Below are 22821 nucleotides of genomic sequence, written 5' to 3'. Positions count from 1 at the left end.
AGAAAAAAAAAGTATATTTAAATAGAAAAATACATACTTATAAATACTATTTTTATAATTGCCCCAACCCCCAAATTACAAATCCCTACCCCCAAGCAAAACGTATGATAGAAACCCCGGCGAAGACATTCACTTTGAATAACGACTTATACTATAGAGACCAAATCTGTTTCTTTTATTCTCAAAACTGTGAGGTCATCGACCCCCTCACATTGCACAAGTGGTTTTTTTAATTCCAGAACAGCAAGGTGGAAATAGTTGCTGTGGTCAATGACCCCGTCAGATTGCATATGTTTTCTTTTGATTCCAGAACTGCAAGGTGGAGATAGTTGCAGTGGTCAATGACACCTAAGATTGCACATGTTTTCTTTTGATTCCAGAACTGCAAGGTGGAGATAGTTGCAGTGGTCAATGACGCCGTGGGGACGCTGATGTCTGCTGCCCATGTTGACCGGAACTGTGAGATCGGGCTCATCCTTGGCACCGGCTGCAACGCCTGCTACATGGAGTACCTGGACAACGTCGGCACCTGGAAGCACGCAGACGACCATCATCCTAAGCAGGTAACTACACCTTCATCGTCCTCTTTTCCCGTCAGAGCTTAATTAAGTCACAAGGGGCAGATGAAGTAGAGTTCATCTGATTGTATTACCTTGGCATATAAATGGACAGTGTGGTCAGTATTTTGGCTTGATTATCCCTAACGTGAGACGTACCAGTCGATGCCGTATGGACATTTTAACTAGGTTTATACCTACTGACACGAGTGTATGTATCCACAGTATTTTAATATTTTGTTAGATAAAAAAATTTAATAAAGGCGCTCAGAAGAAGTCTAAACAGGAATTCAGTTGTTTCAAAAGCTACAAATAAAAAGAAGAAAAAAACCAAACTGACCTCCTACGACCCATATGAGTAAAATAATAATTATATTCCCCTTCCAAACCTACGGTCAATGGGACAAGTGAAGTAGAGTTCACCTGTTTCTGTGACCTCGGCATATGAAAGGATAGTATAGTCAGCACTATGCCCAGCCGCCTTTACTTTCCCTAACGTGAGTTAGATACCCCTCTCAGCTGGGTGGACCCAGGGACAGTCTACTGACTTGAACCCGGATTCGATCTCGAGACAAACAGGTTAAGACTCTAGCTCCCTACCGCTAGGCCTCTCCGTCCTCCACGACCCACATAGCAGGCAAAATTAATTTAGTTTTAACCCCCCCCCCCCCCCCCAAAAAAAAAAAAAGAACAATCTACTATCTAAATTAAGCACGAGGTTTGAAAGTGGCTGTTTATTTAAACAATGTGGTTCGCATAGTGAAGTAAATAAACACGGCCATTGCCCCAATGTTATCTCACGTTAGTGAGCTTGTTTAGATAGAACTTATCATAAACATCTGTAAATACAAGTTGTGAACTAATGAAGGACATCAGGTCAGATGGAAAGTTCGAGAAATAAACATCTTGATAGCACGACCATATCGTACCACCAGCGATAGCCAGTAGCTTAAATATGAAATGAATGGGTTTATGAACTCTGTAGCCGGATCAATGCGAAGATTACGTTTCAGGAGATTGTGCGTTGGTGTACAGTTAAAATAGCTGACTTTCAGGATAAACACGGGAGATTGTCTTTTGATTCTAGCGTCAGTTTAATTTAGAACTCATATTTTTATGATTTAAATTTGAATAAGACAATATTAATTTCTAGGAAACGATATTAATCAAGACACCCCCCCCCCCCCCCCAAAAAAAAAACACCATCGTGCTCTGTGTATAACTGTTTAAAGTTTAATCTGTAGGTCTGAGCAGTCGGTTAATAGAGCAGGCAGACCCTTTCTATTCGGTCCCGATAAGTTCTATTAAGTTGCCCTACCCTTTTCATTGTTCTTTATGTTTATTAACTCAACAGTTCTTGTTTCAAATAAAACGAGTTATATCCATTCTGCTTTGATACGTTTTTGTGTGGACAAAAAAAACAAGTCAACCATTCCAACTGAGCACCGTTGTAAAAAATAGCAGCAAATCCCGCGGATGCCAAGAAGTTTACCGCCCTCCGCCTCGGTTCGCACACTCACCGCCAGCCAACGTACAGCGAGATTTCTAGCCGAGTGAGCCAACAATGGCTTGTTCGTTCTAGTCTTGCTGCGGTTTTGTTTTGTTTTTTAGTTGTACGTGTACATCAGGTCACGTGACGCGTCTGACAGATAATATCTGTGCCTCTACATTGTTTTTTTTAACTGCTGACTGGTTTATTGTTGTTACAGCACGATGACAAATATTGTTGTTATGTAACGGGTAGCTCAGTGTGTCGGGGAGGGGGGGGAGGACTTTTAATAGCACGCACTAACCTCTCTACCACACCGTCCGTCGATTGGGAGAAGATTGGCTGTTATTTAATCCATCGAATTTTATTGCATACAAATAACAATTGTTCGCTGAGATTAAAGTATGATTGGGTATCAATCTAAACCAAAAAACACCACTGGTTATAAAAGCATTCTCAGGCCTGTTATGGCACCTTGTAGTGTGAAATAATTTGTTTTGTTTTTTTACCCAGCATTGGCCAATATAAACATTTTGAATATGCTTCTAGTTGTGTCTTTCTATAACCCAATCACTGAGTTGTGTAAGCCGTTTGAAAAACAATGCCACCTTTTTGTGAGCAGGTAATCATCAACACGGAATGGGGAGCTTTTGGAGACAATGGATGCTTAGACTTTATGAGGACAGAATACGACAGAGAACTCGACACATTCTCTATCAACCCTGGCAAGCAAGTGTGAGTACCAGTTTATCCTTTTCCTGTTCTTTCTCTGGGTTCTTTTTCCAGACCATTCCAGTGTTTTCCTGTGCCTTGTCATGATTATTCGAGTGTTTTTACGTGTTTTCTCATCTCGTCCATTGTTTTCTCATCTTCAATTGCTTTCTCATGTTTTCTCATCTTCCATTGTTTTCTCATGTTTTCTCATCTTCAATTGCTTTCTCATGTTTTCTCATCTTCCATTGTTTTCTCATGTTTTCTCATCTTCAATTGCTTTCTCATGTTTTCTCATCTTCCATTGTTTTCTCATGTTTTCTCATCTTCCATTGTTTTCTCATGTTTTATCATCTTCCATTGTTTTCTCATGTTTTCTCATCTTTCATTGTTTTCTCGTCTTCATTTGTTTTCTCATGTTTTCTTCCCGGGTTTTGTCATGTTTTCTCATCTTCCATTGTTTTCTCGTGTTTTCTTCCTGTGTTTGTTCATGTTTTCTAAGATCTCTCAGGTGTTTTCTCATCTTTTCTAATCATATTTATCTAACACAATCCGCGTTAATTTTGCTACTAGCTTTTCATTTTGAAACAATAGTCACACAAGGATAACTTTCAGCAATAAAATCTTAACTAAACACAACATACATTTTTAGACTTAATTGTTCATCAGAAAGAGTAATAAAACAACCCAAAAACTGTAACTGTATCATATTCTGTCGGCGATTTATTGTTTATTTTTTATTGCCTTTATCAAAGAAAGTCTGTATCGCTCATGTTGCAACATGATTACCTATTTTAAAAAAAAACGATTATGGTTGTTTTGATTTTAAGACAAGCTTAAATTAGATTCGTTTTAGAAGACGTTTGCTTGTGTATTGTTGATACTGTGTGTACAAAGTAAATGATTATAAATGTAAGAATAGTGCCATGTTTTATTACTAGACCTTGTGTAAGTAGAGACATTCGAGGTATTAGTTTTGTTTGTTTATTCTTGCCAGACGGTGCAGTTTTATTGTTGACATACTTTGCGGACAGAAGTCTGGAAATGTAAACCATAAGTTTGTTTTGCTGTTCTTATAACAACCGGGGTCATAGGTCATGGCCATGGGGGTCAGCTGTTAACTGTTAGTGTCAAAGGTCACGATGTTTTTAGCGACGGGTTGCTTCACGTTATGTCATCGTAAGATTTCAGTTGGTCCTGTTATCTTCGTTATTCTATAGCACACAGTGGTTCCCCAACTGTTTCGAGTGGCGACCCCCTTTTATAAAATATAAGGGACCCGCGACCCCCATAGAACGTATGTGGGGGTGTAGTCTAGTTGTAACACTCTACTCTATGGGGGTGTAGTCTAGTTGTAACACTCTACTCTATGGGGGTGTAGTCTAGTTGTAACACTCGACTCTATGGGGGTGTAGTCTAGTTGTAACACTCTACTCTGTGGGGGGGGGTGTAGTCTAGTTGTAACACTCTACTCTGTGGAGGGGGTGTAGTCTAGTTGTAACACTCTACTCTAAGGGGGTGTAGTCTAGTTGTAACACTCTACTCTGTGGGGGGGGGGTGTAGTCTAGTTGTAACACTCTACTCTAAGGGGGTGTAGTCTAGTTGTAACACTCTACTCTAAGGGGGTGTAGTCTAGTTGTAACACTCTACTCTAAGGGGGTGTAGTCTAGTTGTATCACTCTACTCTGTGGGGGTGTAGTCTAGTTGTACACTCTTCTCTGTGTGGGGGGGGGGTGTAGTCTAGTTGTATCACTCTATTCTGTGGAGGGGGTGTAGTCTAGTTGTACACTCTACTGTGTGGGGGTGGGGTGTAGTCTAGTTTGTACACTCTACTGTGTAGGGGGGATGTAGTCTAGTTGTTAACATTCTACGTGGGGGGGGGGGTATTCTAGTTGTCTTGATATAAATATTCTATCGACATGCTGATGTTGTTTGGTTGGTCATCTTCGCTGTTCGATGGTGTTCGACTTTAGTTTCGCTTGTTATATCTTCTATGATACATTGTAAGCATATAAAGTCCGATGTACACATCAGACCATTCTCGGCAACTATTTATGTCTCAACACGTTAAAAACACAATCCTACTTTTAGTTTTGCTCCCTAGTGTCAGAGAGACATAAAAACTTTTCTAATTTTTCAAGCTGTCTTTTTCTTCTCATGACTAATTATGTTGGCACCTCACAGCTTGGCAGTAAGACGTGTTAAATAAGACAACTACTGCACATTATAAAAAGGTAAAATCGTGTAGACGTTTTTTTACACCAAAAAAAAAAAAGCAAAATAAAATTATTGACCGCGATTTTCGATATCATGAGTTCATAGCTCATGCGTTTGGTTGAAAAACAAATATGTCTGGTCCAATACAAATTAATACTTGTTTTATTTTCTGGAAGCCCTACCATAGTTCTTGGGTTGACCCGCTTGTCAGAATATTTCACGCCAAATAGAATAAATTGTGGGTTATTGATTGGTGCTTTCGTTTGTCACTGGCTTCAGACATGAAAGTTTGAGGGTAACTTCCCTTTCTTTTTCTTTCGAGATGTCTGTTGTTTTTATTTCGACGCCTTTTTTTTAAAGTAGTAAAGTTAGTTCCTGGTAAATTAGGTTAAGAATTAATTTCTGAATATTTTATTTTTATTTTTTTATAAAAAAAAAAGAAAAATACGTGAGTGAATATAAACTTTTGGGTGGACATAAAATTTGTAAGTAGGAGACGAAAACCATTCAGTGTTTCTTCCAAACTTTTTTCTCCGGGGGGCGCACTTGAAATTTAATTTTCGGGGTGGGGGGGGGGGGGGGGGTTGGGGCGGACACTGTTAAAAGTATATATTTTCTATTCCGTTTCGTTCGGGGTGGGGCGCCCCCTCCCCTTCTCCCCCCTCCCCTTCCCCCCCCCCCCCCCTCTCCCGCCGAGGAGATGCCAGGAAGAAACTCTGAAACCATCATGGCTGAAACGTTTTGGTTCTTCCGTTAGATTTCCTTCTTGCAATATCGCTACAGGAAGTGACGAAAGTTTGATAGCCAAAACATTCTTACGCGATCTTACGCTGATTTTAAGCAAACAAGACTCAGATTTCTGCGTAGCTTCGCCTGCTAAAGGATATTGATATTAAAACCGCTCTAATTTTAATCATTCCCCAAGTCAAACCTAGTGAGTTCAAGCCAGCCTGAGTCTCATGGGTGCCCTAGGGTAGAATTCTAGGGTTCACTGCATTTTGTAGATTAAAGATTAGGCCAACGTTTGCTATAGATTGCTACATTTTTATTACAAAGCAGACTATGCAAAAAGAAAACAACAAAAAATAAAACTTTTAACACTCAAAATAAAATTTAATTAAACAACAAACCTAAAATATTAAAAATTAAGATTTTTGTTCGTAAATTGGTATTAGTGTTTACATAAGTAGAGCTAGTCTTTACATTAAAACTGTAGGCTGTACCAAACTACCACCCCCCTCTCTCATCCTTAAAACTTTCTCAAGGAAAGGGCGGTGTGGTGTTACTTTCGTCCCCTTTCCGCTAGTTAATTAGACTAAAGCTCCACATATCTTTTTTCACTTCACTCTATTTCTTACTTTAAAAACCTAATTGACAACTTTAATTTTATTTTGGCTTTTATCATAGTTTAATGGGTGTCGATAATGGCATGGAGTATGCTTTTAAAGGAATTTTCAGATTGTTTTTAAGTGAAAATTTGATTTTAGCGAGCTTAATCCACGCATTCGTATTGTTACCCATACTTTAACCCTACTGCTATTGAAACTGTTAAGGTTTGTGGTAAGAGTCAAGACGAAGGAGGTTGAAGCTACAAATCTGGAAGGAACCTGAATAAAATGAACTGAAATAGAACTAAAATGTTGCAAAAAGTAGTGCTCATGTTTACGGCATATTCCAACCAGCCTTGCGCTTTGCCGCTATCTGATGATTATTCCAACAGCTGTCTCCTTCGCGGATACAGATGCGGTGTGACCTCATTATGAATGCCAAAGCTGTTCTGTTACGTGTCTGATGCAGCTGGCATCTCTCATTCTCAGCGATGTTCTAGTTGTATCCGGGTATCTGTCATTAAAGTCATACTCTGATGTTCTAGTTGTATCTGTCATACTCTGATGTTGTAGTGGTATCTGTCATACTCTGATGTTCTAGTGGTATCTGTCATACTCTGATGTTCTAGTGGTATCTGTCATACTCTGATGTTCTAGTGGTATCCGGGTACCTGTCATACTCTGGTGTTGTAGTGGTATCTGTGATTATCTGATGTTCTAGTTGTATCTGTGTATCTGCCATACTATGATGTTCTAGTGGTATCCGGGTACCTGTCATACTCTGGTGTTGTAGTGGTATCTGTGATTATCTGATGTTCTAGTTGTATCTGTGTATCTGCCATACTATGATGTTCTAGTTGTATCCGGGTATCTGTCATACTCTGATGTTCTAGTGGTATCTGTCATACTCTGATGTTCTAGTGGTATCTGTCATACTCTGATGTTCTAGTGGTATCTGTCATACTCTGATGTTCTAGTGGTATCCGGGTACCTGTCATACTCTGGTGTTGTAGTGGTATCTGTGATTATCTGATGTTCTAGTTGTATCTGTGTATCTGCCATACTATGATGTTCTAGTGGTATCCGGGTACCTGTCATACTCTGGTGTTGTAGTGGTATCTGTGATTATCTGATGTTCTAGTTGTATCTGTGTATCTGCCATACTATGATGTTCTAGTTGTATCCGGGTATCTGTCATACTCTGATGTTCTAGTGGTATCTGTCATACTCTGATGTTGTAGTGGTATCTGTCATACTCTGATGTTCTAGTGGTATCTGTCATACTCTGATGTTCTAGTGGTATCCGGGTACCTGTCATACTCTGGTGTTGTAGTGGTATCTGTGATTATCTGATGTTCTAGTTGTATCTGTGTATCTGCCATACTATGATGTTCTAGTTGTATCCGGGTATCTGTCATACTCTGATGTTCTAGTGGTAGTGTCACGATATCTGTCATGCTCTGATTTTGTAGTGGTGTCTGGGTATCTGTCATGCTCCGTACGTGCGAGAAACTAAAAAAAACTATCAGGGGTCAGTGCCGTATCTAGGGCAACGCGGGTGGGGCGACCGACCCGGACGCCGACCCAAAGGGGTCTCCAGGAGAGGAAGAATTTTTTTTCCTTAAAGCTCATTTTAAGCTGAGGTATTGCTTTTGCCTAGAAAAATACCACCAAACTTTCAGACCATGGAGGGGGGTGGGGGAGAGAGAGAGGGCGCTTTTCCCCCAACGAATAACTATCGAACTGATAGTTCTCACCTGGCGCCGGAACGGCTCGCTGCGCATCTGTCGGGGGCACGTCAGCCCCTCATCAACGCCCTGCGTACCAACGAGCTTCTCCCCTAACTGCCCATTTGGTATTGTCAGAAGCACGTCATGCGCGTGTACAACAAGTCGTTAGATGCCGACCTTTGTTCGCATGGTCCACTCGTGTCCAGCGGTCCATCGATTGTGACGCTGGTCCCGATAAGGACAGTGATATCCCGCGCCAGGTCGTGTTTACCATTCACGTGTCATTGGGGCGGCGCTGCAGTGGGATCGATTCATTGAAATACGGGATTAGTATTGGTCAATACATGACGTCACGCTAGTTTAGCTGATGTTTACCCCCACCCTTCTTTGTTATACTCCACTTAAGCCAGACCCACTCCTAATTGACTAATATACAGTCCGGGTGTCCAGAAGACCCCCTCCTCCACCAAAAAATTTCTTTTAGTACTAAGAAGATGATTTGTTTCATCAATTTAGAAAAAAAAAATACAAGTGCTACGTCATATTTCTAGAGCCTTCCCCACTTAGTCTGAACTCCAGCAAGCCCCCCCCCCCCTCACCCCCTCCCGACAGGGTGACGACATACATGGACGATCCACAAGTGATATACTTCTTATAGCCATAACCGCCAGTGCAGAACGGCACCGCACTAAATGGACCAATGACGTTCCATATTCTCGCTCATTGGCCAGTTTATCCAACCAGTGTTGTAGGAACGGAGCAAAAGTTAGACACTTGATACAGCTAGAAACTAGGACGTCATCAATCTTCTGCTGGCTGGTGTCACGTGCTTTCATAATGCAAGGCCAGGGTACTGTTTATATAACAGGGTCATTGGCTATCTTTCTTTTGGACCTAGTTTTACCCTGCTGAGAAACATGGTCTTAGTTTTCTTTCTTACTTCTTATAGACATGAACCAATGGGCTTTTGTAATAAGATAGTGGTCTGCTTTGTGTCAAGTACAAATATTAACACAATTGCTATTGGTCTATCAATGACTTGTGCAAATAGCAACACACAAAAAGGCTAAAATACAATAAAATAAATAAATTGCAAAAAATTATAACTAATTAGATTAGATCTAGGCTATGCTTACATAATTTATTTTTTTATTTTTTTACAACGAAACAAAAAATTTGATGAAAACAATGCACTAATAAAATGACCATACTTCTAGGTCAAATATTATTTTAATCCTTAGAATTTAAAAAAAAACTGATTTTATTTTTTGTATAAATAGTAAATTATTTATTTTAATATTATGGAGAAAAGTAGGCCTACTACATGACACCAATCTTCCAGGATCAGCCATAAAATCTATAGCAAACAGTGCCAGACTGGTCTTGCATCAGACTACTAGAAGATAATCACCTCGTGTTTTGTGCATGGTTTCTGATGTAATCCACCACCAACATTTCAGTTTAAAATCTGCTAGTTTCATTTAACTTTTGATTAATCGCTGTTTGCTGTAACCTCATATAGTTAAATGGAAGCTAGTGTTTTAGAATAGATGATAGTAGATATAAAAATAGAACCATTTAGGTGATATTGCCCTAAATGTTCTCAGATGAAAACAAAAAAAAACTACTTTTATACCCTTATCCTTTCCAGTGCCTTCTACTTCTAATCTAAGGTTCCATAATTACTGGAAGTCATAACATTTTTAGTCAACAATTAAATGAATTTAAGGTTTCTATTAAAAACTTAAAAATAAATTTTCATCTCTGTAACTAAACACTTATAAGTATCAAATGGGCTATATTTTGTTTCATTTAATTTTGAAAAATATATTTTATACTGGATGAAATATTTGAGAAAAGAACAATCAGTCAGTCTACAGTTTCTTCATTGATTGTTTTCATCTTTTTGTTGTTTTATTTTATTTCTGTCCCCTGTTATTGTCTTATTGTGATCTAAAATGCTACATTCTTGCTAGTCTCTATGTTTGGCAAAATTATATTATTATATATATAGCTATCAGATGTTTTTTTTGTCTCTTGATATTTAGGGCCATAGGTCACTAATTTGTGTAGACCTATAAGATTTTTTTTTTAAACATACTAAATTATTTTTGCACATTTTAGTTTTAAACTGAATTTGCATACAAACCTGGTATATGAAAACAGCATTGTTGGAAAGGTAAAGCAAGGATAAAAACTTTTTATCAGTATAAAAAACACTTTCTAATCTAATGAGATGTAGAAAAAATGTTTATGTTTTGTCTATTAGGATGGAGAAAATGATCTCTGGCATGTACATGGGGGAGATAGTCAGACTTGTGCTGGAGAGACTGGCACATGAAGGTCTTCTCTTTAGGAGCGTGGACAGGGACTGCTCTCTGTTTGAGAGGGGACGCTTCTATACTAAATATGTTTCTGAAATTGAAAGGTGAGTTGGTTTTAAATTTGTGTGGATCTTTTTAGGCACCTATTCTGTCTAGCAGTTGTTAAACCATATATTAGATATTCATAGATTTTTTTTTAAAATTTATTTACTAACATTAACATTTAAAGATATTATTAGTATTAAAGTTGTTGAATATCATATGAATTAAACTATTTTTAAAAAAATATATTGGCTATTCTTTAAAATTTTAAATTTTTCTAAACCACATCTGCAACTAACTTAAGGCTATTTTATGTTATTTAAAATTTCTATTATTTTTTAAACCACTTTATAACCAGCTTGAAATAGTGTTATTTTAAAATTTCTCTTATTTTTTAACCACTTGTATAACCAGCTTGAAATAGTGTTATTTTAAATTTCTATAATTTTTTAAACCACTTGTATAACCAGCTTCAGACAAAATGTTTAGCCTTGACACTCTGATCTGTCATTTATTACTCAATCAAATTTGCATTCAGCATCCTTTAACGATGTTTGTCTCTTGTTCCTCCTCGCATAATCAATAACGTTTATCCCGCAATAGTATTATATTATTGTCTCAATTTGAATTTCTAGACAGCTATTTTGTTTCTGTTTTTAAATTCTTTTTTTTAAGGTCATTGTTATAAGATGTCTTTAAGAAGATCATTGTTATAAGATGCCTTTAAATTAAAAGAAAACTGCTGAGTGAAATTACTTTGATCTCCCCTGAGAAATCAGGACCAAAATGAGAGAGTAACACACCCAACTCAGAAATTATTTTTTTTCTTATCTTATCACTGGCCCTGACTGCTTGCTGGCCAGTCACTTAAAAAAACAGGATGTCTGTTTGTCAGTGTTTTAGCTCTAATTGACAAACATAGAATCAAAACATGAGAAGTGGAATCTGGACTCAAAAACATGTTTTTTCACTTTTAGGTTTTGACCACAAGGTTAACAACCGCTCAGACTGATAGTAGAGCCTAAAAAATATTTCTTTTTAAATAGTTTTTAATATACGTTTAGTTTTGAGTATTTAATTGTTGTTTTTGTTTTGTTTTGTTTTGAGTATTTTTTTGTCATTGTGGTACTATGCAAAATCTTTCAAAACACTGTTTATTTTATATAGAAAAAAACATTAAAATAATGTTTAGTGTTCTTTTTAATGTTTTATGAATTATGCATATTGTTTTTCCCAGTGATACAGATGAATTTTTCCGTCACACAAAGCAAGTCCTAGATGAACTGAATGTGGAGAGTTACACAACAGAAGACTGTAAGATCGTGAAATATGTGTGCACCCTGATATCTGCTCGCGCTGCATTCTTGGCAGCAGCTGGTAAGATTTTTATTCTATTTTCATTATTTTTTTTTACTGCTAATCTTGACACTTGCAAATCCTGGCTGAATGTTAGAATTATAAAGTATTAGACTTTACTTGCATTAGACAATATTTTTGTACTAAAAACTTTTATTTCAAATAATGTTTTATAAGAGATAAAAAATAAATAGATCATAATACATCCATTATGTGTGTAGTTAATGCTAATATCTTAATTATTTTTATCCAAATTTAATATTTCTAAAAATTATCATAGATATAAAACTATTAAAGAAATATGTAAGAACCATACACCATAAGTACAATAGCATCCACATATCCTTGCAGAAAAAAACATTAAAGTTAAAGCAGCCTTTATTACCTGTGTAAACATATTGTTATGATGTTAATAAACTATAATGTTTCAGACAGCTCATATAAATATTATGATTTTATTACCCTGATGGGTCATTAAAAACTTCTACTATCATATCTATTCTTTAAAAGATCATAAAAACATGATGCTTTTATACCCATTGTGTTAGGAAGATCTTATAAATATTGTGGTGTTCATTTTCCAAGGTCTCGCCACCTTGATAAATCGTCTGAACAAACAGGACATGACAATCGCTGTAGATGGCTCCTTATACAGATTCCACCCACGATTTCATAACCTCATGTGCCTGAAGATTAAAGAGTTGGTCAAGCCAGGCCTAAAAGTAAGTAAATTTTTATTTACTTTGCACACATAATTTATTTGTCAGCTTGTAAATGTATTTATGGTCAAGTATGCTTTATTTGTTAGCTGAAATTTTTACTGGGGTCTTATAAAATATTACATGTTTTTTTTTTACTTTGTATTCTTACTTAAGTTAAAAGTATTTAAACTGAACTCTTTTAATTTAATAACAATTTAAAAATCTATTGTTTAAAGATTTTACATAATAGATAATGAGCAATCCTTCCCCTACTTAATCTCTCTGCAACACTAGTCTTCCCATAAAAAAAAATATTTTCTAGTCATCCTAACTAACTCTAACACCTCCCCACTCTCCCCTCCCATTACCTTCCCAACCCTCTCAGCTTTCTAGTTCCCCCATTGTAAATGTAGTGTTGCAGGGGTCAAGGTCACCAGCACACTGTGCACAAGACCATATCTTAAAGTTGAATTATTACTAAGGACATTCACTGCACCTAGATTGCACTGTGTAGGTTACATTCAAATGTAGGACACAGTATAAACAGTCCCCTCTAACTGTCTAACCACAGCTCAGCCTACACATAGTTGGGTTTTTTTTTTGCTTGACTGTTAGTTGTTGTTTTTTGGTAACAAGCCAAGATTATATAACAGCTGGTTTTTTGAAGAAGAATATAAAAATGTTACAGCTGAAAGACAGCTTGCATCATCCTATATAAACATCACAGTTTATCAATAAAGTTTGTGGGCACTTATTGTAATGTAAAATTGCAGGCAGTAATTGAATGACAATATTTTTCTTTAAGAATCAGTATATTGATACACAACATTCATTTTCATAAAATGTGTTGTTTTGCTTGGTTTACTGATAGACATGTTACATGCATTTATTTATTTTTTTCACAATAAATATTTTAAAAAAAATTTTAAAGTACAGGGAAAATAAAAACTTGTATGGACACCTTAAGAAACAAAACAATAAGTGAAGTAGGAATTAAGTTTTATGCTGGAATAAACAATGAAAATTATAATAATGTAGTTCTAGTCTAAGTGGAAACACTTTAAACCTTTTCAAGTGTTTTCTTACTATCCATTTTTTTACACCTCTTTTTGTATTTTGAAATATGAATTTTCTGAATACATTGCAGTTCAAGCTGAGTTTATCACATGATGGCAGTGGAAAAGGTGCCGCGCTGACAGCTGCTGTGTCACTAAGACTTCGTCACATGAAACTTGATGGGCCTTCAGAAGAAGGCGCCACGTCTTTTCCATGTGAGATGGTGAAAGTCCAGGCGTAAAGATAGTCACTTCAGTCTCAGCTTGGAGAGGGTGGGGTCGGGGAGGGGAGGGACATCAGCTGTGTGGTGCTGCAGAATTGGCTGTGTTAGCTGGTATATGCTTAATGTGAACTGGTGTTTAAAAAAATGGCTTCTGTATGACTGCAAGTGTGATACGATTATGAGAAATTATTGGTCATTGGCTAAATCTGAAAGAGTTCAAATGTTAACTTATGGCCAGTTTTACATAATTATTGACAGAAAACTTCTTTTTCTAGCCTCACATATTAAAAACACAATAAAAAGGAGCTTTTTAAGCGAAAAAAACGTAAACATTTCATTTAAAAACGTCAACAAATTTATTGGTCTTTCTGTCTTCCTTTCCACCCACCTCTATTTTAAAGCCTGGTAACTTTAATCCCTTTAGATACATGCAGTAATGAATGAATGAAGCTATACCAGCTACAGTGTTGATGTACAAAGACTAAACTGACAATTGTTACCCTTAATCAATGCATTTGTTGTGACAATAGGCATGGTGAAAACAGAGGGATGTCACCATCTTTACCTTTATTCCTATGTGATTCGTGCTATAGTTGCCTATAACAGATTTTTTTTTTGCATAATGCCAAAGAAGTATTTTTAAAATAACTAAAATATCTATGTTGTCTGGTTTTTAAAAATATCCTAGTGTCAATCTTACATTTTAATATTTTTAATAATGTAATTTAAGTTTTATTTTTCCGACATGTTAGAATTAATTTTCATATCCCCATTATTTGAAAAGTTTTTCTTAAAAGAAAGATTTTGTTCTAATATTTTCTTTATATAATTAAAAGCCTAAAAAATATAAATAACCATAGAAACATATTCTAAATAAAGCATTTAACCCAGTAAATTATAGCCAATTTATTTCTATACTTTCTTAAGAACTGCTTGCTTGTACAATGCATTTTTTAGGGAAGTGGAGAAAAAAATTAATGTAAAAAATGTAATGCAATGTACATTTCTCAGTATTAGTTAAATTGTTGTGACTGGATTGAACTACGCTTATTAACTTAATTCTTTTAGAAATAAGATGTAGATTACTAAACAAAATCAATAAAAAAAATATTCTCATTTTATTCCTGCATAGTAACTAACATGGTAGCAAATATTACATTGTAGAGAAAAATCCTAAAGAGACTTTACTCTTATTTTAAAAGAAGCCTAAATTTGTGTACATTTGCTAATATAATATGGAGATGACTGTGATTTAAAATGTTTTTTATGTGGCGATACAATGTATATAATTTAACTTATATGCATTGTACAAATCTTTGGCATTGTTAAAAATGTTTAATTTAAGCAACTGCTAATTGATTTACTTTAAAATGTTATTTTAAATGCCTTCTATTTATTTAAGGAAAAATTGATAATCCACTTAACAGAATTAAATTTTTTTTTTAAATTAAAAATTTCATGGAAGCAGTGTTTATTTTGTTACAGTGTAACATAATAAATCTTTTTTAATGACTTTGTATCCTTAAGGTTTGAAATTGTTTTCCTGCAAATCTAAAACAAAATTGCTCAAACTTGGCTGTTACGATAATGTTTTTTTAAATATATTTGGAATGTAAAGGAAAAATGTTTGAAACTTATGTAATTTTCTTTGGACAAAAATCATTTCAGTATGTTGACTCTGTCCCATGTCTATGTGACCAGAGAAAGGGATGGTGTATACATAATGTTCAACTTAGCTTATAACTTTGCGATTTGTTTAGCGTAATGTACTAAACTAATGTTCTACTATGTTTAATGTGGAATGACTACATTTTAATAATTTAACCCCGTATATTGTTTACTGTTTGAATAAAGATATTTATTTATATTATGTCAAGATTTTTAAAATGTGTATACTAAAAATTTAGATGTAGATCTATCAGCAGTTGAGTGCATTTAGATTGTTACTAAACATTAAAAAATTTAATAACTTATTGAAGCTAATTATTTTGTGAATTGTATAATTGTAAGACATTTAATATAAATAATAGATGATGCTTTGAAGAAAAAAAAATATAACATGCAGTATCAACATCAGATATTCAAATTACCACTCGGAGATTAGTTTTATATCAGATATTGTTTTTTAACTGCTATTCACCCTAAAGATTATTTTTTTTTGGTAACATTTTTTTTTAAACTTTTGGGAATAATTTTGATTTTCAAATTTTGAATCTCAATTATCTAAATGGTTTATTAGCACTTTTTTTATCATTTGTATTTTTCATCTGTTAGAGAGATATCTTTTAAACTGATGTAATTATCAGTCATAAAGCACATCTAAACATCTAAAATATAAAAAAAAAAATATCTACGTGTACATACTGCTCAATAGCATTATTCTGGGAAAAAATTTGCTTAATGTTAATTTGGCTAAACATTATGGCGTAATCTCATAAAAATATAACACCTATTAAAATGTACCTTCATTTAAAAATCATTAAAAAAAAATGTTTCTTGCATAAATAATCAGTCAGAATAGCACCAGTAACTATCTTTTGCTTACCCAATGTTTCTCCCTTTTGTCCTGATCTGTGTCCTTAATTGTAACCGTGGATACAATACCATAGAGACACTTTACAGACAGCTAAGTGGAGACATTACTGTTCATTTCTATGTGTGTACAGAATATAACATGGTAACACTCTGTTTGAAAACTACTAACGTTTTAATTTTCTCTATAGAAATCAAGAAAAATGTTTATTTTGCCCTCATTGACAGCTATTAGTTGTAATGATGTTTATCGCTTGCCTACATATGCTTTTCAGTTATGCTTTTTTTGTAGGTCCTGATTAATAATATCGTTTCACTTCTTTCTTGTAGAAATATACTATCTAACATAAAAATTCCTTGAATTTAAATACTTTTCCATTTTTTTTATATTTCATTTTTTTGCATGACATATATTAAAATGTTTGTACTGTGGGTGGTTAATTAAATTTAGATAATCAACAATTACCAGCATTTGAACAGTTTTCTTTCTTTAGAATAAAGTAGATTTAAACAAAACTGGTTGAAACTAGAGAAAACTTGGTTTTTTATTTAATTTTAAAAAATGGGACTAATATAACAGTGGCCAGCAGTGATATTACAAATGGTCCTTTCATTAAAGGCCTTTTAAAGCAACCTTCCCGTATAGCTATAGCATAAACAGTAATTAAATAATTAATGCATTAAAAGACATAGGGTTAAATTTACGTGTAGACTGAAAGTAAAGTAACAAAATCTAAGGTCTTGAATGGACCTTGTCAGCCTCCCATCATCTGTCACTACACATCAACAATATAGTTTTGATACTTTGTCATATCTCTTGTCTTCATAAAGAACTATCTGAATGACTGAGGTAGAATGGTGCACCATAACTGACAAATACTCTGTACTCTAGAAACAGTTTTATTCTTACGTGTTTCAGATACAATATGAGTCTATTTGTTTTTATTTGTTTTTAATTGGCAATAAAAAAAAGTACTGCAAAAATGCTTACAAATTAAAAGAGAGAGATTAGTTGGCTTTTGTGATAAATAAAATCTGGAACCCGTGATGAAATATTTTATTTTTGATTTTTCAGCTTTCAATTTGGATTTTTTAAAAACATAAACTATGTATACAAAATGTTGAATGTTTTACAGTGTGTTCTTATTAAACAGAAGATTTTTATTACATTAGTAAACAACTAGCATTTTATTTAAAACACAGCTGAAATATTTGATCAAGGAGATTATGATTACATTTGATTTAAAGATGAATCAAAAATGTGCTTTTAGCTGTTTCTTCTGTTACTTTGTTTTAAGTATGCTTTTTAAAACTGTGTTTGAAACTGAAAGCTTGTTGATTCATAAATTGTTTACAGAAAAAAAATACTGTGATTCTTGTTTTTAACTTTTTTTTTCATGTTTAATGCAATATTTTAACACCTAATAAAAGGTAAAATATGATTACTTAAAATGTAATTACTATTTCACCTTATTGTTTAGTTAGTTTCATGTGTTAAGTCACTTTAATTTGTTTCCTAGATCTAGATAATTAATAATTTTTTTTTGGGATTCAAGTCATCCGCTGGTTTGTTTTTCTTACTCCACTTAAGAGATTCTGAACCATACCTATATACTATATAATAAAAAGAGAAAAAAATAAGTTTCCCAGTAACACTATTGATATGCTACCTCTTTATTTATTTTAATTTTATATTTTGTTCTACTCCTAGTTTTCCCATAACAACTAAACACTACAAAAGCAATCTTATTTATATGAATTGTTTTATGTGGGTTTTATTCTTTGCTATCAAGTGAGAGTTATCTACCGCTAGTGTTACATGGCTCTGTTTAACTTGAGTGTAATTCGTTTATTTGAATAAAAAGTGTCTATTCATCCGATCAAATGTTTGGCTGTTTAATTTATATTTGTTTTTTAAAACAACATACAAATTTGAAAACATTACCAAATTTTGAAAATAATGTTTTAGTAAAGTATTATTTGTTCTTGCATTTAAAAAATTAATATTGCATTAAAAAAAACACCATTTTGTTAAAATAAATTATGTCAACTGGTTTTCTTAAGTGAGCTTATCTGCTAATGCTGAAGGACTTTCATTGTAAGGACATTGTCACTTTTTATAGATTGTGACATGTCAAATCTTGTTACTGTCACTAACCAGCTGCTGAGTATATGAGACTTGTGTATGTGGGGTTTAATCAAAGATCTCCAGTAGACTGGACTTAGAAATTGAACCACGCCTCCTTGTGGATTATTTACTGTCCAGACTTACAAGAGGTCGTCCATTAATGACTTCACGTTATTTGTCGTTTTTTTTTCTTCAAAATACTACCTCATTCCCAAATTATCACATCACAAATAGTTCTAGACCTACCACTTTTTTTTTTAAATAATGTCACACCACCCCCTATTTTAAAAATGCAGATGCATCTTGTTTATTTTACCTTTTCATTTCTTTGCCCTTGACGTTTGAATTAGAGGTCTCTCATACCATCACCAAGTCATATAGTAATTAAACTGTAACAATATCATGTGTAAGTTGTGTAATGTGTAGGCATACTTAGGAGACATTTAACCCAGTGTTTCTTCCAGACTTTTTTCTCGGGGGGGGGGGGGGGCACTTGATATTTTCGGGGCGGGGGCGGGTGGACACTGGTAAAAGTATATATTTTCTATATAAATTCCATTGCGTTGGGGGGGGGCCTCCCCTGAAGACTGAAGAGATGCCTGGAATCCTGGAAGAAACTCTGATTTAGCCACAGCTTTCGTTACCTGAGCCCCCTTCTGCCAAATGCCCCAAGCCAATGGGGAGTGATTGATCTATTGAATGTAACAGCCCAATTTGTATGATCTCGACCTTTTCACCCACGCTGTTGTATATCGATCAGGTGCTGTATCGAGCTGCTAACGTCTTGATCAAAGTGACGCGCCTTTACAGCTATTCCGAGCAAAGGACGTCAACTCTCACTGTAAACAACATGTTGTGCTCGCCCCTGATATTCTTTGTGTTCCACTTCACTTATTTCCCCGTGAAAAAAAAAACATAATTTCTGACGATAGAATATTAATGATAGACACTAATATCCAAACTAATACAAGTATCAAGTATTGTGTGTCCTAAAATACTAAACTAAATCACTGTAGGTCACTCACTTCCTAAAACAAAAATAATGAAAAAATAATGCAGATAGTATCTAAAATATTGTGCATTTTTAAGTTCTAAACTTCTCACCAAAATTAGTATATAACCTCAACAAAAATTATTTCAGGTCTTTGTCCCTAAGTTCATACAAGAACTATTGTAATCATATGTACTTAAAACCTCAGCAAAATAAATGATGTCCATTAAAGTAATAATAGTTGGTGACCACATAGCTTGTTTCTTTTTTTTTTTTTAAATAGAAAACACAAAGGCCAAAGATTATTAGAAGATGTTTAAAAACAAAATTATCAAATTAGAGAAATATGAAATAGAGCTAAGTACCGCTTCCGGTTACCGGAAATCACTCAAAAGTTTTGTATGATCTAATTTAATACACTTAAGTGAAACTCTACTTAAGTTAACCGTGTTCACTGTTCACATACACGCACACGCGCGCACCAGTAGCGTAGTGAGGGGGGGGGGGGGCGGGGGGGGGGAACATATGTCCTTAGGGGGGGCCAAAATGGGTTGGAATAATAAATTGAAAGGTTGAGGGGGGTGCAAATCGAAATCTCGAGGATGGGGTGCAAATCGAAAGTTTGAGGGGGGGGGGGGGTGCAAATCGAAATCTTGAGGGGAGGGTGCAAATCGAAAAGTTTGTCCCCGGGCGCCGGGAAGGGTCGCTACGCCTCTGGCGCGCACACATACACACGCAAACATACAGAAAGATTGCAAAACTGGGTTTTTCCGACTTCCCCTATACTCCATATATCAGAAAGTAATAAAATGAATAGACCCTTACAGCATAAATCAAATGCCAGAGTGCGTCTGACATTACTTAAGTCTGGAGTGTGATAGAGGAGAGAGTTCTTTTGTTTAAAAAAATAACTTTTACCCAGGCCTAGTTCATCATAAGCAGCTGAAGCAAAAGGTTACAGCTAGTAATGTATGATTACAATACAGTGAAATTAAAGCCTACTGAAGATTGCTAGAATACACCACAGTTTTAGATCCCAATTCGATACGTTTAATTTAGTTAATCTGGCTTATGATTTACGTTAAACCCTTTATCAAACATCAATCTTAGTGAAGCCTATCGACTAAAGTATTTATAGACATCCCGATTAACATCTAGAACTTCTAGTTCAGTGTCACTGCCCTTTGTATTCTTGTCCTATGCTAGAATGAATCACAGTAGGTGGCAGTCATTGTATGCCCGCGTCTTTCAAAGATGTTATGTTGGACCAGATCCGTGCGGTAACATTCATACGGCTTCATTCAACGTGTCTGCCGCACGCCTAACCTCGTACGTCACGATCTTTTGGCAGAGAGCCACGACGAGGCGATCCGGTTTGGTTCTGGTATTTATTTACGATCTCTGCTACACTGTAACATTGGGTTTCGTCATCACCTTGCCAAGCGCGGCTAATCTGGGACAAATGTCCCGCCGACCTAAGTAGGGGACATTTTTAAAGAACACCTGTCTGTGGAGCCATTTTACAGGATATCCGTTTCTGTCGGGATCAGGGTTTCTTTCAGACATTTCTCTATGTGTGTATGGGGGAAGGGGGGGAGGCACTTTTAAAAGTTGGGCTATATATTTTCTATATAAATTACATACCCCCCGACCCCGTAGCATTGCCTGAAAGAAACCAGTGACGTAGCTAGGAGAGGGCTGGTGAGGCTGCCGCCCCGGGCGACGACCCTAAGGGGGCGCCAAAAGGGGTAGAAAAACAGCTCATTTTAAACTGAGGTAATAAATTTGACAGTCAAAAAGTTGCACCAAAGCAAAAACTAGCGACTGGTAAAAATCATCACCAACCTTCTCAACTGGAGGGGGGATTTTTTACTAACATGAATAAATATAATATAAATGGTAGGGTGGCACAAAATTGATGGTTCGGCCCAAACACCGGAATGGCTCGCTACGCCTCTGAAAGAAACACTGGTTGTGAGGAGAAGGGCACCCACATACCCTTCCTTTTCGATTCATTAAACACGCTCAATAGCTATAATTAACAATACATTCATATTATTGAATAAATAACCTTCACATTGAAAATCACGAAGACTGTAACTTTAATGATCAGCCTTCTCAAGTGGCAATTGCCTGCTAAGCTTGCTAATCTCCATTTATTAACCTTTTATTACAGTTCCAATTGAATGCGTACTATAGTTGTTGTAAACAGCTATTTCTGGACGGCTTCTGTGGCTTTCGTTAACCAGAGGATAACAATGTTTGCCCTGTCCGGACCAACTTTACATATTAAGCTAGAACTGCCCTAATGTTAAACCGATGCGCAGTGTTTCTTCCAGACTTTCTTCTCTGGGGGGGGGGGGGGGGGGGGGGGGCACTTGGAATTTTCGAGGGGGGGGGGCGGACTAAAATTTTCGGGGTATGGGGTCACTGTTAAACGACATATGTTCTATATAATTCCATTTCGTTCAGGGGGGGGGGGGGGCGGTAGACGTTTGTTCCTTATGCATTTCTTAATAATTATTGCGCTTAGTTTTTTATGTACTTATGAATATCAAATTTTCCCTCGTAAAATTAAACCTTTCCAACTATCGCCAAAATTTAAAAATGCATCCATGTTTGTCAAATGACTAGCAACAGACACATGTAATCCAGTGTTACGTCAAGTTCAGGGACTGCATGGTCCAGTGACTCGACACACTCCAGTGATTTGGTTACCGATAAGCCCCCGCTTTGTTGTGTGTCTGTCATTCATACCTTGAATCAGGATGTGCCACGAACGTTGCGGTTTTCGGCTGGAAAACTTCACGGGGAGCCTATCTAAACCGGTTTGGCAGACAGTTGTGACCAAAAATAAAATTAATTTTCCTTAACAATTTAAGAACGTTAAGCAGAGTACTAATCCGAATTGTGTTTTCCATAAAAATTAATTACTTAGTATTAAGCGTTATTCGGTTTACTTATACACTTTTGTCGGACAGCAGAATGGATAAAAACGTATTATAAACAGATGTTTGGTCACAAGAAAGTGGGAGAGAACTAGTTCAGCGCTTGTCGTACATCTTCAACATTTTAACAGTGCGATGTATCCCTGTCCTAGAGCAGTTTCTGTGTCCACAATATTTTACACACAGCGGGGTAAACGTTATGGTGAGGCTCAGACGACACATTTGCGTTTGGTCTAAAAAAATTGAATTTATTTCAATATGAGCAGCAGGGTTTCTTTCAGACATTCTATTTCCGGTGTGTGTGTGAGTGTATGGGGAGGGAGGGGGTGGGTGGACATTTATAGGGGGACGGGTGCTCACAATCGTTAAAGTATATATGAAGGGCTCAGTGGAAAAAGTACTTAAGTGTATTTTGAGAGTTTTGAGAAAAATGAGTTCAAAGTTTTTAAATTGAAGCCGAAATACCAAAACAGCTGATGCAAAGTATT

At 35.7% G+C, this 22821-nt stretch overlaps 1 protein-coding gene across 1 annotated transcript in view; it reads left to right on the top strand.

Moving 5' to 3' along the window:
- The window catches only part of LOC131930984 (hexokinase type 2), a 40423-nt gene extending 22278 nt beyond the window's left edge, over window positions 1-18145 (top strand). The window contains exons 5-10 of the mRNA XM_059287656.1: window positions 381-563; window positions 2669-2781; window positions 10302-10460; window positions 11636-11775; window positions 12340-12476; window positions 13603-18145. Of these exons, the coding sequence (XP_059143639.1) occupies window positions 381-563; window positions 2669-2781; window positions 10302-10460; window positions 11636-11775; window positions 12340-12476; window positions 13603-13752 (882 nt within the window). The 3' untranslated portion in view covers window positions 13753-18145. The remainder of the gene's footprint in view (window positions 1-380; window positions 564-2668; window positions 2782-10301; window positions 10461-11635; window positions 11776-12339; window positions 12477-13602) is intronic.
- Window positions 18146-22821: the final 4676 nt, after the last annotated feature.

The sequence above is a fragment of the Physella acuta genome, unplaced genomic scaffold (assembly GCF_028476545.2).
Source record: "Physella acuta isolate Inbredline_101_S28 unplaced genomic scaffold, ASM2847654v3 ptg001872l, whole genome shotgun sequence".
NCBI classification, from domain to species: domain Eukaryota; kingdom Metazoa; phylum Mollusca; class Gastropoda; family Physidae; genus Physella; species Physella acuta.
The sequence above is the reverse complement of the archived record's forward strand: the minus strand, read 5'-3'. Positions and strand labels throughout refer to the sequence as shown.